Here is a 14,952-nt window from a genome sequence, read left to right as displayed (position 1 = left end):
TATATTTTGCCTTAAAAGCACTGATCCCTATTGGGACTGAGTAATTATTTGCATGATTATGGGTCACTGTTGTCTCCATCATTAGACTCTATGCTGCATAAGGGCAGGAACCAGGTCTCTGTTATTTACAACTTTTGCTCCTGTAGTCAGCATAATGCCTGACACATAAGTACTCAATAAACACTTATGAAACAAACATGAGTAAATTTAACTTTTAAAATTACAAATGTAATATATGTTCCCAGTATAAAAATTAGAAAATACAGAAAGTACTGATTTTTAAAAACAAAGTCTCTAATTTTATACTCAGGGATAACTGCTGTGAACATTTTGGAGAATTTTTTTTTCCAGCAATTTTTCACTTCTGAGTGTCCTGCCTGTTCCTATTCTAGTCTATCCTATCTAATCCTATCTTATATATCTTATATATTTAAAGGTTTGTAAACCTTTAATTAAACTGGAGTCACAGTGTATAATTAGTTTTGATGAGATTTTTCCATTTAGCGTTATATAATCAACATAAACTGCTCTCCTTGTAAACATTTTTCTCTCTGTTAGGTCCAACAGTACAAACATGAAGAAAGGGATATGATTCCAAACTCCCACTTAGATAGACATCCTGAGACTGAAATTCAATTTTCATAATGAATTGGGATCAATCCACTGGTTACACAGAGGTTAGGTTACCAGATGGGGCTTGGTTAGAAAAAAAATCATATTACTTTCCTCATCTCTAAAAACTGACCTTTAATAAATGATGAGGGTTTTAGGAAAAAATGTAAATGAAAGAACACAAGGGGGTTGTTTACATTTTTCTAAAGAATACTCAAAGTCCTCAGGGAACTGTTTCTCTACTGCTCCTTCATCTGTGGAGTTCATTATAACTGTAATAAGTTTAAGCGTTTCTTGGAATGTTTAAATTCTAGTATATTATAAAAAAATTTGTACATATTGTATATGACATCATATAAAAGCGAAACCTTAGAATGCTTTCGTAATTAAGAGGTGGCTTATTTACATTTAAGATTTGTGCTGGAGTGTTATACAGGCATTTGCAATTAAAGAGAGATATCATTATGGTGTAAGATAAGACACATGAGCATAACCTTGATTTTTAAATAAAAATCTCCTTTAAATCCTATTTGGTCCAAATGTGGGAATGTGACAAACAAATATAAAGCAAACTGCAAGTGGCATTTTGTGTCCTTAATCTGATTTCACAAAACATTAATCATTTACAAAAGAGAAAAAAAAAAACTACAGCCAGAGAAATCAGACACTGATGAAGGCTTCTGTTAATCTTGAACTTGTGACCTAAAGGTGAAAGGCCAAATTGTTTCATGCTTCAACTGTCTGGTCCATCCACACTGGATACAAATGACTTGTCTCGGATACGAATCCGATAAAAAGTATGTGGAAAACTCAAATTGCTTATCCAGCCTGTTAAATTCACGTTTGTCATTGGAAATAATTATACTGTATATGAGCATTATATACATAATAAAATCCAAGCTTGGGTAACTAAGCTTCCCCTCTAAAGGGGATAAACCACATTCAGAACATCTTAGAAACAATGAACTTAATAACCCCTCTATAAGCCCATTTCAATGTCAAATGTCCTGTAATTTCAAAGTAGTGCGTTTTTGTATTTACTTTAGAATACACAGGGTTAGAGATGCCTACCACATTAAAACTTGGTGGCAAGTATGCTTGACATGGGAGGAAACAAGAAAATTACAGCAACAATTACAGAAGTATATCCTCTTGTGGCTCATGTTAACATTGCCAAATCCCTGTATAAATCAGAACCAACTATTCACAGAATGTACCTGTCAGCGATATGCTACGTGACATATGGCTCTACTTAATCAAATATACAATTCCATTTTTAAAAAAACTCAGAATATTCCTTCAAGGCACTGTGTTAGCCAGTCAGTCATTCACACTCTGATGTGGTTTAAAACATTTAAATATTTATGCATCGTATCTTATTTATATGTATAGCTGTGTCTAAGAGAATATTTTTACTCTGGGAGGAAACTGATATTTCTGAGGGCCATTTTGCAGTAGTTGCTACACATGAGTCCTCTTACAATGGTCCTGATACCAAGACAAAAATATCCTGGGATTAAATGCTCTATCAATGACTCTTTTATATTTTCTAGGTTTGTTTTTTATTAAATGCATTGTTCAAAATATGACAAAAAACAGAAATTGGAGCCACGGAGGTTTTTTTCACATCGCTATTCGAACCAGCTGCAAAGATTTAGATCACACTAGCTCTTATTTTACGCATGTCCTCTGCAGCAAGAAAACCATGGAATGCCCTTAAAAAAGAATTTTAAAATATGAAACAGATGTGTTATCTTCTTTCCCTTTGCTATTGTAGTGCCATGTTAGGTAATTAATTCCTTAGTCTTGTATAGGTCTTCATGCATATAAGGAAAAGTGTTCATTCCCATAAAAATTCTAGAACTCAAGCCCCTCCCCCCCACCACTGCCCCATCCCCACATGAGGTCAGGGCGAAGTGAAGGACCATTTCTCTTGGGGAGTTAGTCTGCACAAATACCTGTAACATACAAAATGTGGGGAAATGTCTCAGCTTAAATAACAACACAAGCTTTATGGAAATGCAATATTATACTGAAAATCAGTAAGGGAAGCAGAGGTGATTTGTTATTAAATCACTGAGCATATTATCAATATTATCCAAATATTCTGTGAAATTATTTTCATGCTAGTGGATGTGGGCAGGTTCCCCATTTTAAATATGTCATTCAAAACAGACGTATATTCTATCTCTTTTTTGATATGGATAATTTCTGACAAAAGATAAAAGTAAAAAATTATTAATCAAGAGTCTTTAGCTGGTTACAAAATCTATTATCGAGTGCTTTTTTAGTGAATCAAAATGGCAGAATGATAATGGGGGAAAGACTAAGATTATACTGTGTTCACATAATTTCCTCTCACTGCCTTTTCTCTTTGAAAAGATGAACTGCTAATATCAGAAAGGCTCACAGAGGTTCTTCATTTCTGCAATGGCTGCTTCGACAATGTGATACATACCAAGTTGAGCTTTGGCAAACTAAAGCCATAATACTTGGAAAAAATTTCTGGGAATGTGTTACTTTCCACACAGATGTGGTACATTAGTCACAAAAATGTGGGCATCATCTCTGATGCATGTGTAGAGAACCCATGTTCTCCAAAGGTTTTAAAAATAACATGCATCACTTTCCCAAAACAGAGGAGGCCCCAAATATTATGGTGCCCATCAAATTCTTCATTCTCTCACATTTTTGTTTGTGCTTAATTTATTATTAGAAGTGATAACATAAAGTGCCTAGTAAAAGATCACACACGGACAAACTGTAAACTGTTCTAGAATATACATACCTGTTGCCAAGCTTGTATTGCAGTGTTTAGAGAATGAACTACATGTTGCCCAAAGTTTACAAATATTGAGTCAATGTTGATAGAGCAATCAATCAGCTTTTCTACTGCATTGCTGGAAACTGCAATCTGTCCAAAGATGCTGAAGGGTTTCACCATGCTTTGCATTGTAACATTTCTGCACTCTAGAAGTTTGCAGTCTGCTTGAGCTGAGAACTGCATCTCCTGACAGACAGAACTATTGTTCCATTGTCGAAGATACATGTGTGGTTCTTTGAAGGAAATAATCATGTATTCTAGTTCAGATGGCATATTTTTATCAGAAATAAATGGCTGTAGGTATTGCGGTGGAGCTGTTGAGAAAACAAACAAGAAAAACAGCAGTTGAGATGAGCCAACACTTTATGGAAATAAAGAGATGACATTTAAATTATTCACTTCTTGGTTACTGAATGCAATATTTGCTGGTTAATAAATTCAAACATTCTCTTGAAGATAATATAACATTTGAATTACCATTTGATATTTGCAAACAAAACTGTTTTGTTCAATCAGCAGGTCTCTTTCCAAAGGTTACATGCACAGATAAAAATTTGATCACAAAAGACAACAAATAAAATGAAGAGGAGGTAAATATTTAAGAAGCATTTCATAGAAGTGCTCTGTATCTACCCACCAAATCTCAAAACCAAAAACATGACCCAAACAGAGTTAGAAAATACAGGTTAAACTCCATTTTTGCTGAAAAGGCAAGATGCTTAACAGCAGCTGTGTTTAGTTTTAATCTGATGTTTTTCCTTTTTCCATTACATGTAGGTTGAAAACCTAATACCAGAATCAAAATGTATTAAGTAGAAAAGGTTTGGTACAGACTTTTAGGAATAATTATTCATGAACATGAGCAAACTTATAAAAGGCCACTTTTGGTGTGTGGAAAAACTTATTCTTCTACGTTATAAACTTGTAAAAATGCTAGTGTTTTAAATTATTGGAGAATTTGCCCATTTTTTGTAGAAGGTATTTGTACTTTCGAGATAAGGTAGTATCAAGTACTTTTGGAAACTATTTGCCATTCATGTAATGGCTCATAAGATAGGAAAAAAACAGATGTATTTCTTCCAAAAAGATCATAATTGGAGTAACAGTAAAACCTGCAATTTTTGTAACTTCCTTGAAAATTCTCATTAGGAAGTGTGCAAAATCATGGCAATTCAATATAACTGGTACCCTATATAAAACGTCCATAAGATGGTTCAAATGTAAGGGGGACACCTATTATACGAAATCAACTTCAGAATAACTTTGCTGGTGCTTACTGTTAGAGGAGGTGAATGCTGCTTCTAAAAGTTTCCTCCACCATGTGTGTGGTGGTCAGTAGGGAAGGAGTTTTGTGCAGGGATAAAACAATAAGTATTAAGTGAATGTTATTCCGATGCTAAAATAGAGTACCTGTGCCTAGTTGATCAAGGTGATGACAAAAATGGAACTCCAGGTGAGCAAACTGGAAGGAAACGCAAAGAGATGGGACAAACCATGGGGTAAAACAGGAGTCAACTCTGGTACAGGCAGCCAGGGCTGTTGGAGTTACAAGTTGGTCACAAGCGCTTTGAGAACCAGATTCACTTGCAGAGCTGTGGGAGATAATTAATAAAAGAAGTTCAATAACCTAAATTTCCCAACATCATATAAATGAAATGTCTTTCTATAGGGGTTTTTAAAGCTAGCTCCCATAATCCTATAGTCAATGTTCTCATCAAATCTTCCATATTTGCTCACATAAACAAGTTATTTTAAAAAATTAAGTTCTGGGGCTTCCCTGGTGGTGCAGTGGTTAAGAATCCGCCTGCCAATGCAGGTGACACGGGTTCGAGCCCTGGTCCGGGAAGATCCCACATGCCGCGGAGCAACTAAGCCCGTGTGCCACAACTACTGAGCCTGCACTCTAGAGCCCACGAGCCACAATTACTGAAGCCCACGTGCCTAGAGCCTGTGCTCCGCAACAAGAGAAGCCACCACAATGAGAAGCCCGCGCACCGCAACAAAGAGTAGCCCCCGCTCGCCACAACTAGAGAAAGCCCGTGCGCAGCAATGAAGACCCAACACAGCCAAAAATAAACAAATTAAATAAATAAATTAAAAAAAATTAAGTTCTCGTTGATTATTCTCTATGAGTTATTAGCAGAAAAATTTTGAAGGATTCCTGAAACCCCAGGCCATGTTGACCTCCAACCCAATTTTCTTCCATCCACATTTCACTTAAACTAATATGAGAACAAGTTGTCCGTAAGTTAAGACCAACACAATTCAGAGTATGACTCTGCTGTTCAAAAAACCCAATATTTTCAGTGTCACCATAAATCTTTCTTTTGTTTTACTTCTCCAGGTCATCCACATCCATATTCCCATATGAGTTAGCCAATACTCTTTATTGAATACCTACTGCATACTGTATTAGGTGCCATAAAAGTTATGACCATGTCCAGAAGAACCAAGGTTCCACGGACAATTACACCGCATGTGTCCTCTCTTTACTTGTCCATCCTCCCAACACCATTTTATACCAGTAAAAGTCGATTAAAATAAATAGTGAAGGCATCTGTAGGAGGGAAGAAATTTGTACATAGCGGCTGCTGGTGTGCATGGGAAACGTGCAGCCTCGCTGCCTCCCCTCAATGCTAGTAGAAGCATGAGACCTGGGGATTGGGAGGGGCCAAGGTGCATTCTGCTAATTGTGGATCACTAAATAGATGCTGCCCTATTCCCCCTTAGCGTCTTCCACCCTCTTCTTTCCAAATCTGAAATTTGCTCTACAGCTATGGTAGCCTGGCTCCCAAATCCATGAGGAGCCTAGAGAAGAAACACTGGTTTACAGTATCCTAGGGTGAACTATGACAAGAAAAACTAAAGAAATAAATCCTTGGTTTTCAAAGAATTCACAGTCTAACTGATGATATAAAATATGTAGACGTTTACAAACATTATAAAACAGAACAACCATCGAGGAATAGGAAAGTTGGAAGTGCTGCCAGAGTGGAAATACAAGAGGAAGTCAGAATGGCACAGGGTGAATCATGTGGGATTTGCAGAGTGTGAATCTTCAGCTGAGCTTTGAAAGAGGTTGTGAACAGGCTGGTGAAAATGAAAGCTAGGTTTACTGAGTATTTAACTTCAAGGTGTATATAGTCATGTGGTGGTATTTACTGCAATGTTAGAAAAACTCCATTGCATACAAAGAAAACACAACTCTGGGGCACTACGTTTCTGATGAAATGTTATGCATGAAAATGCAGCTAGGCATATTTTTAAAACTTCTATAAATGGGTATACTAACCCAAATAGCTTTCTAGGAATTTATCTGTGGAGTTACAAATAAAGATCTCATTTAAAGTAGATAAACAACAAGGTCCTACTGTATAGCACAGGGAGCTATATTCGATATCTTGTAATAACCTATACTGGAAAAGAATATGAAAACATGTGTGTATGTGTGTGTATATATATATATACATTTTATAACTGACTCACTTTGCTATACACCAGAAACTAACACAACATGGTAAATCAACTATACTTCAATTAAAAAAATTAAAGTTAAAAAGAGATCTCATTGGCAAGGTAAAATTAAAACTTGTATTTATTCAGAAAGACCAAACTGTATTAGTTGTACATGTGTTTTACACATATGAAATCTCTCCCTTATAATACTTTAAGAAGTTGTTAAAAATAGGGTATAGCGTTAGTCAAGATATTATTAAAAATCCAGGTGAGAGTACTTTGAGATCAGTTTTAAAACAGTAAGTACACAATTTGAGGTGTTTATCTGAAGAATTTCTCTTGCCAACTGCAATTTTTGACACTCTTGAGATTTTCCAAGATTTACTTTTCTCTCTCTTGAGAGTAGCAAATTCTGTAACATGTTGAAAAAGGTTGCTAAGACATCACAAATAAGTACGTGTCAAAATCTTTATTTATAACAAATTGATTGATTTTTCACTTTTCCTAAATTAAATGTACAAATCAATGGTTAAAAGATATTTTTAGGTCTATATAGTAACTCCTAACATATATATTCAAGTGGTCAGCACTCTTTCCATCTTGAAATCCTGACTAAAATGTTACTAGATTAATCTATATTTAAAAATTTAGAGTTTTATTTAAAAATTGGAGTTTATCAAAATTAAAATGTCTTAAACACAAAATTAATATGGTATATGCACATGAAATGCTTTATATTTTGAATCAGTAAATTTATAGTTTTTTGATATTCAACTTAATGTGATCATCACTATACACTATAAAAGTAGCATATGCATGTTTACCTTTTACATAAGGATTAAAAATATCTAACTATGATAGAGCTAAACAGTCATAAAGATGAGAACAATGACCCTGCTAGGGACACTTATAGCAACTACATTTATATCATTTCCTTAATTAAGTACAATGGACTTTGATCTGATCCAGATATCAAAAGGAAAAACGTAATTCATGAGATGTGTAATAATCAGAAATGGAAAAGTAAAGATGGCTCCAAGGGGCAAAACCTTTCAAATAGTAATACATAGAACTCAAGATTCAGTACTTAGTTCAAATATCAATAAGTTCCTAATGGAAATTCAAATTTTTAGAATAGAGGAAATATTCAAAAAGTAGAAAGTATGGCAGGAGTTTTACATATCCATACCTTCATTTTAGCCAAAGGGACTTATTAACTGTCCTGGGTGACCCATAGAAGGGTATCAATTCCTTTAAACAAGGAGTGTTTTAGTAAGTTTAGATTTGATTGATCCATAGGCACTGCAGGGACCCAGGCATAATCCTTAAAGATTCACCCCTGGATGTCACCCCTATAGCTCTGCAGGTATCCAACAATGATCTGACTTGATTGATAAAGCCTTGGGCTTTTCTCTGTATCCCTCTGTGGTAATAAGAGTTTTATAATATAGCATAGAGATTAAGCAGAGAATGATTGAGGTAAGAAAACCGAGATGAAAATGCTTGCACTGCTTCCACTTACACTGTAATCATGGGCAAATTATTTCATCTAGCTAAATCTGTTTTCTCATCTGTAAAGTAGGTATAGTAACTGGACTTACTTTTTGAGTATTAAAGGAGGTACTACATAGAAACTGCTTAGCATAATGTTTATCACTCCATAAGAGAAAAAAAATCTCATCCCTCTTTTCCTGGTTGGCAAACAGGGTACTGTACTGGTTACTTAGTTTAATGTTAGTTGCTGGTGATTACCTTTAGCTCCCAAGAGGGATCTGACAATATCACACTGTCATTCATCCCAGTGTGGCACTGTCTCTCAACATTGGTTCACCTAAACTCTCCCCTGCCTACTGCAAAAACACTGTCCTGTCCATCCTGGGAGAGCACCGCATGGAGGAGAGAAGACAAGGGTCGATGTGTGTGCCTGCTACACCATGTTCTCTCTACACCTTAGATCTGTCTTTTTTGGGGAATGTTTTAACTCTAACCCCAAATAAGAAATACACCTCTGTTGTAACCTAGTACACCTATAAAATGGCAGGGGGAGGTTACTGAAAATATTTTACAAATTGTGGTAAAATACACATAACTTAAAATTCACTATTTTAACCAGTTAAAAGTGTACAGTTCAGTGGCATTAAGTACATTCACATTGTTGTGCAACTAACATCATCATCCATCTTCAGAATTTTTTCATCTTCCGAAACTGAAAGTCCATACCCATTAAACAATTTTCCTCTCCCTCATCTCCTGGCAACCACCATTCTACTTTTGTCTTTATAAATTTGACTACTCTTGGTATCTCACATAAGTGGAATTATACAGTATTTGTCCTTTTCACACTGATAGTTTCTATTTTATTAAAAAAATTCCATCAACAGATGAATGGATAAAGAAGATGTAGTATATATACACAATGGGATATTACTCCGCCATAAAAATGAGTGAAATAATGCCATTTGCAGCAACATGGATGTAGCTAGAGATTTTCATATTAAGTGAAGTAAGTCAGCCAGACAAGGACAAATCATATATCACTTATATGTGGAATCTAAAAAAAAATAATATAAATGAACTTATTTACAAAACAGAAATAGAAAACAAACTTATGGTTACCAAGGGGGATAGTGGGGGATGGGTTGGGGAAGGGATAAATTAAGAGTTTGGGATTAGTAGATACAAACTACTACATATAAAATAGATAAGCGGGGCTTCCCTGGTGGCGCAGTGGTTAAGAATCAGCCTGCCAGTTCAGGGACATGGGTTCGAGCCCTGGTCCGGGAAGATCCCACATGCCAGAGCAACTAAGCCCGTGCGCCACAACTACTGAGCCTGCGCTCTAGAGCCCGTGAGCCACAACTACTGAGCCCATGTGCTGCAACTACTGAAGTCCACGCGCCTAGAGCCCGTGCTCCGCAACAAGAGAAGCCACTGCGATGAGAAGCCCATGTACCACAACGAAGAGTAGCCCCCACTCGCCACAACTAGAGAAAGCCCATGTGCAGCAACAAAGACCCAACACAGCCAAAAATAAACAAATAAATTAAAAAAAATTAAAATACATAAGCAACAAGGACCTACTCTACAGCACAGGGAACTACTGTCAATACCTTGTAACAAGGTGGCAAAGCAGTTCCAAACGTCAAGATTGTTGTCTGAATGGTTTATGAAAGTCAAAAGGTTAAAAAAAATGGTACCCGGCAAATTTAGGTACATCTAAAAGTACAGATCCAAGTAGCCAAATGGAGGCAAACAATATCTAGAGGCCACAGTGACCTTCTGGTAGGAGAAAGTTCAACCAGTGAGGAGAAAGGAAATGATCCAGGGACTTTACCATCACAATGCTCTCCCTCTGATTCCTGCACTGGCTATACACACAAGAATGAAGGTTTGGTAAATAAAAAGCATCTCTTCCTCACATACACAAAACGCTGTGGACCACTGTCTCAAAGATCACTAAATATGAGTGGACAGCGACTTACAGGATCTTTAGGGAGAAGGAGAAAATCTTATTTTTTTAAATTTTGCACTCTAAAAAACTCAACAGAGTTTCCATTTTTATCACATGAAGAAAGAGCCACACACTTCTTTTTCCAGGATGCCTTCTTCTATGAGCCAACGTTTTGGGGGTGGGGATAAAAAGTCCTTGTAAGCAACCTACTCTCACGTTTTAACGTTGTGAGAAAGTGACCATGTAATATGGACAAAACCACCAAAGACTCGGCACAGGTAAACAGTTTAGCATTATCATCAAACAATTTGTCATAAAGTTAACTGGACATATATATCAAGATCTTCACAGTTATTACTGTGTAACACAATAATTGCCTGTAACTTGTGACTTTAGATAGTCACATACTTCTGGAGTTAGCCATTTGGGGTGAGGGTAAGAGGGGGAAACAAAGTAGAAAGTTGTTCTGGTCCATCAGAAGACATCTGGTGATACCAAACTCAGGGAACCTAGTAGAGTGGCCCAAAGCCTGAGAGTTGGGCCCACCAGCCATTTCTCATCTTTCCACCTAGGTCCCATCACTAGGTAAGAAACTGTAAATTCCAAATACATCGTGTGCTTGCTGGCTATCTTGTTTGCTCTCTAAATCCACTTTCTACCCCTCCCCATCCTCTTCTCTGCCCCTGACTGTATCAACAAGCTGCTTTGTCCTCGGCTTGTCTTTTGGTTCGGCCAGTGGAAGGTGCCCAAGGGAGATCAGAAGGTGTGAAGAGAGTGGCGGGAGGACTCATATTCTCCTGGCTCCTTCTTAGCCACGTCTCTGCACATTGTTGGTCCCTCCACCAAAAACAGCTACAGCCACCCATTCTGGGTTAGTTTTGGTAATGGCTCTATTACCTGGCTCTTTCAGGAATAAGAGTGGGATGGTTCCCCATGGCTTCTAGCCTCAGGGTACTGTCCTATCCCTTCACCTTGCCAACACTTTTGTAAATAGTCTTTACAGTAAACTCTCCTCAGTTAACCAGTCTGAGTGTGTTGTCTGTTTCTTGTCAGGACCTACTGGGAAAAGGGGTTTATTTAGGCTTCAGCAGTGGGCAGTGGGGGTGGGCAAATACATACATGCTGAGATTAAAAATAAATAGCTGAAATGGATACCCTGATCAGGGCTTAAAGGTTGTATCTCTTGCTTCAGTCCAGTGCACCAACCACAAATAGAAAGAGAACTCTCCTAAAGGTCAATACTATTGTGGAAACTAAGCTTAAGTTACTCTCCTTCCAATGCTACCTTGAAAAAAACAACAGTTACCCATCATTCTTTTTTTTTTTTTTTTAACATCTTTATTGGGGTATAATTGCTTTACAATGGTGTGTTAGTTTCTGCTTTATAACAAAGTGAATCAGTTATATATATACATATGTTCCCATATCTCTTCCCTCTTGCATCTCCCTCCCTCCCACCCTCCTTATCCCACCCCTCTAGGTGGTCACAAAGCACAGAGCTGATCTCCCTGTGCTATGCGGCTGCTTCCCACTAGCTATCTATTTTACGTTTGGTAGTGTATATATGTCCATGCCACTCTCTCACTTTGTCATATCTTACCCTTCCCCCTCCCCATATCCTCAAGTCCATTCTCTAGTAGGTCTGTGTCTTTATTCCCGTCTTACCACTAGGTTCTTCATGACCTTTCTTATCCCTTAAGAGTCCATATATATGTGTTAGCATACTGTATTTGTTTTTCTCTTTCTGACTTACTTCACTCTGTATGACAGACTCTAACTCCATCCACCTCACTACAAACACCTCCATTTCGTTTCTTTTTATGGATGAGTAATATTCCATTGTATATATGTGCCACATCTTCTTTATCCATTCATCCGATGATGGACATTTAGGTTGCTTCCATATCCTGGCTATTGTAAATAGAGCTGCAATGAACATTTTGGTAAATGACTCTTTTGGAATTATGGTTTTCTCAGGGTATATGCCCAGTAGTGGGATTGCTGGGTCGTATGATAGTTCTATTTTTAGTTTTTTAAGGAACCTCCATACTGTTCTCCATAGTGGCTGTATCAATTTACATTCCCACCAACAGTGCAAGAGGGTTCCCTTTTCTCCACACCCTCTCCAGCATTTATTGTCTGTAGATTTTTTGATGATGGACATTCTGACCCGTGTGAGATGATATCTCATTGTAGTTTTGATTTGCATTTCTCTCATGATTAATGATGTTGAGCATTCTTTCATGTGTTTGTTGGCAATCTGTATATCTTCTTTGGAGAAATGTCTATTTAGGTCTTCTGCCCATTTATGGATTGGGTTGTTTGTTTTTTTGTTATTGAGCTGCATGAGCTGCTTGTAAATCTTGGAGATTAATCCTTTGTCAGTTGCTTCATTTGCAAATATTTTCTCCCACTCTGAGGGTTGTCTTTTGGTCTTGTTTATGGTTTCCTTTGCTGTGCAAAAGCTTTTAAGTTTCATTAGGTCCCATTTGTTTATTTTTGTTTTTATTCCCATTTCTCTAGGAGCTGGGTCAAAAAGGATCTTGCTGTGATTTATGTCATAGAGTGTTCTGCCTATGTTTCCCTCTAAGAGTTTAATAGTGTCTGGCCTTACATTTAGGTCTTTAATCCATTTTGAGTTTATTTTTGTGTATGGTGTTAGGGAGTGTTCTAATTTCATACTTTTACACGTACCTGTCCAGTTTTCCCAGCACCACTTATTGAAGAGGCTGTCTTTTCTCCACTGTATATGCTTGCCTCCTTTATCAAAGATAAGGTGACCATATGTGCGTGGGTTTATCTCTGGGCTTTCTATCCTGTTCCATTGATCTATGTTTCTGTTTTTGTGCCAGTACCATACTGTCTTGATTACTGTAGCTTTGTAGTATAGTCTGAAGTCAGGAAGCCTGATTCCTCCAGCTCCATTTTTCACATTAAAAGGATCATACACCATGATCAAGTGGGGTTTATTCCAGGAATGCAAGGATTCTTCAATATACGCAAATCAATCAACGTGATACACCATATTAACAAATTGAAGGAGAAAAACCATATGATCATCTCAATAGATGCAGAGAAAGCTTTCGACAAAATTCAACACCCATTTATGATAAAAGCCCTGCAGAAAGTAGGCATAGAGGGAACTTTCCTCAACATAATAAAGGCTATATATGACAAACCCACAGCCAACATTGTCCTCAATGGTGAAAAACTGAAACCATTTCCACTAAGATCAGGAACAAGACAAGGTTGCCCACTCTCACCACTATTATTCAACATAGTTTTGGAAGTTTTAGCCACAGCAATCAGAGAAGAAAAAGAAATAAAAGGAATCCAAATCAGAAAAGAAGAAGTAAAGCTGTCACCGTTTGCAGATGACATGATACTATACATAGAGAATCCTAAAGATGCTACTAGAAAACTACTAGAGCTAATCAATGAATTTGGTAAAGTAGCAGGATACAAAATTAATGCACAGAAATCTCTAGCATTCCTATACACTAATGATGAAAAATCTGAAAGTGAAATTAAGAAAACACTCCCATTTACCACTGCAACAAAAAGAATAAAATATCTAGGAATAAACCTACCTAAGGAGACAAAAGACCTGTATGCAGAAAATTATAAGACACTGATGAAAGAAATTAAAGATGATACAAATAGATGGAGAGATATACCATGTTCTTGGACTGGAAGAATCAACATTGTGAAAATGACTCTACTACCCAAAGCAATCTACAGATTCAATGCAATCCCTATCAAACTACCACTGGCATTTTTCACAGAACTAGAACATTCATTTTCGTATGATCAAGCAAACCATTAATTAAAGATAGTGGAAAATAATTATTACAAATACATGGGGATTGAATTAAAGATAATATGCCTGTATGGGATAAACAGACCAAGGTTTAAGAGAGTGAATCTTTGGTCTCCAGTCCTTTGTACCAAAGGCTACCTGCCACCCCTCAGACTGGTTAGCTCCTACCCATTCCTTAAGGCCTCAGCTTAGAAATCAGTTTCTCAGGGACAAACAGCTAGTTGGTGATGGAGCCAGGACTTAAACCCAGGTCTGCTAACTTCAAAATCTCTAATAAATAGTGCTTCTATTTACATACACACAGTGATGCCATTACCACTAAATATTCTATACTGTTGCACTTTTGAAAATTGTGGGCAAGATGCTTTTTTTTTTTTTTAGATTAAGCTTCATGGGACTTATTTTTACGAACTTTCTTCCAGTAATGTACAACAGTCTGATGCATATCCTTCTCAAACCATAAATATTATTTAAGAGAAGATAATCTCTAATCATAAAAGTGTCAGGTTTTTGTCCACTTTTAGATTTCTCATGACAGAATATACTGGATCTAACTGTAGCACTTTTATTTCTACGTGAAATGTCGACATATCATCAAAGCACTGATGTTTTCCTTCAAGAAACTGGATGAAATTTATTTACTGTCCTTTTTGAAAAATGTCTTAATAGTGTTTTATTATGTTGATTTTTAAACCAGCTCTTTAAATTTAATTTCACTAATATCAATTTCTACCTAAAAAATGCTTAATGTCAAACAATTTAAAGCAAGATCAATTGTGAAATATTAGG

At 36.8% G+C, this 14,952-nt stretch overlaps 1 protein-coding gene across 2 annotated transcripts in view; it reads right to left on the bottom strand.

Moving 5' to 3' along the window:
* Nucleotides 1–14,952, bottom strand: part of VPS13B (vacuolar protein sorting 13 homolog B) — an 802,016-nt gene that overhangs the window by 93,170 nt on the left and 693,894 nt on the right. For both annotated transcript variants that reach the window (XM_061172062.1, XM_061172061.1), the window contains exons 41-42: nucleotides 4,847–5,028; nucleotides 3,401–3,750 (exon numbers count right to left, since the gene is read on the bottom strand). In XM_061172062.1, the coding sequence (XP_061028045.1) occupies nucleotides 3,401–3,750; nucleotides 4,847–5,028 (532 nt within the window). The remainder of the gene's footprint in view (nucleotides 1–3,400; nucleotides 3,751–4,846; nucleotides 5,029–14,952) is intronic.

This window comes from Eubalaena glacialis, chromosome 17, assembly GCF_028564815.1.
Source record: "Eubalaena glacialis isolate mEubGla1 chromosome 17, mEubGla1.1.hap2.+ XY, whole genome shotgun sequence".
Classification (NCBI taxonomy): Eukaryota; Metazoa; Chordata; class Mammalia; order Artiodactyla; family Balaenidae; genus Eubalaena; species Eubalaena glacialis.
Note: the sequence above shows the minus strand (reverse complement) of the source record. Positions and strands in the feature narration are given on the sequence as shown.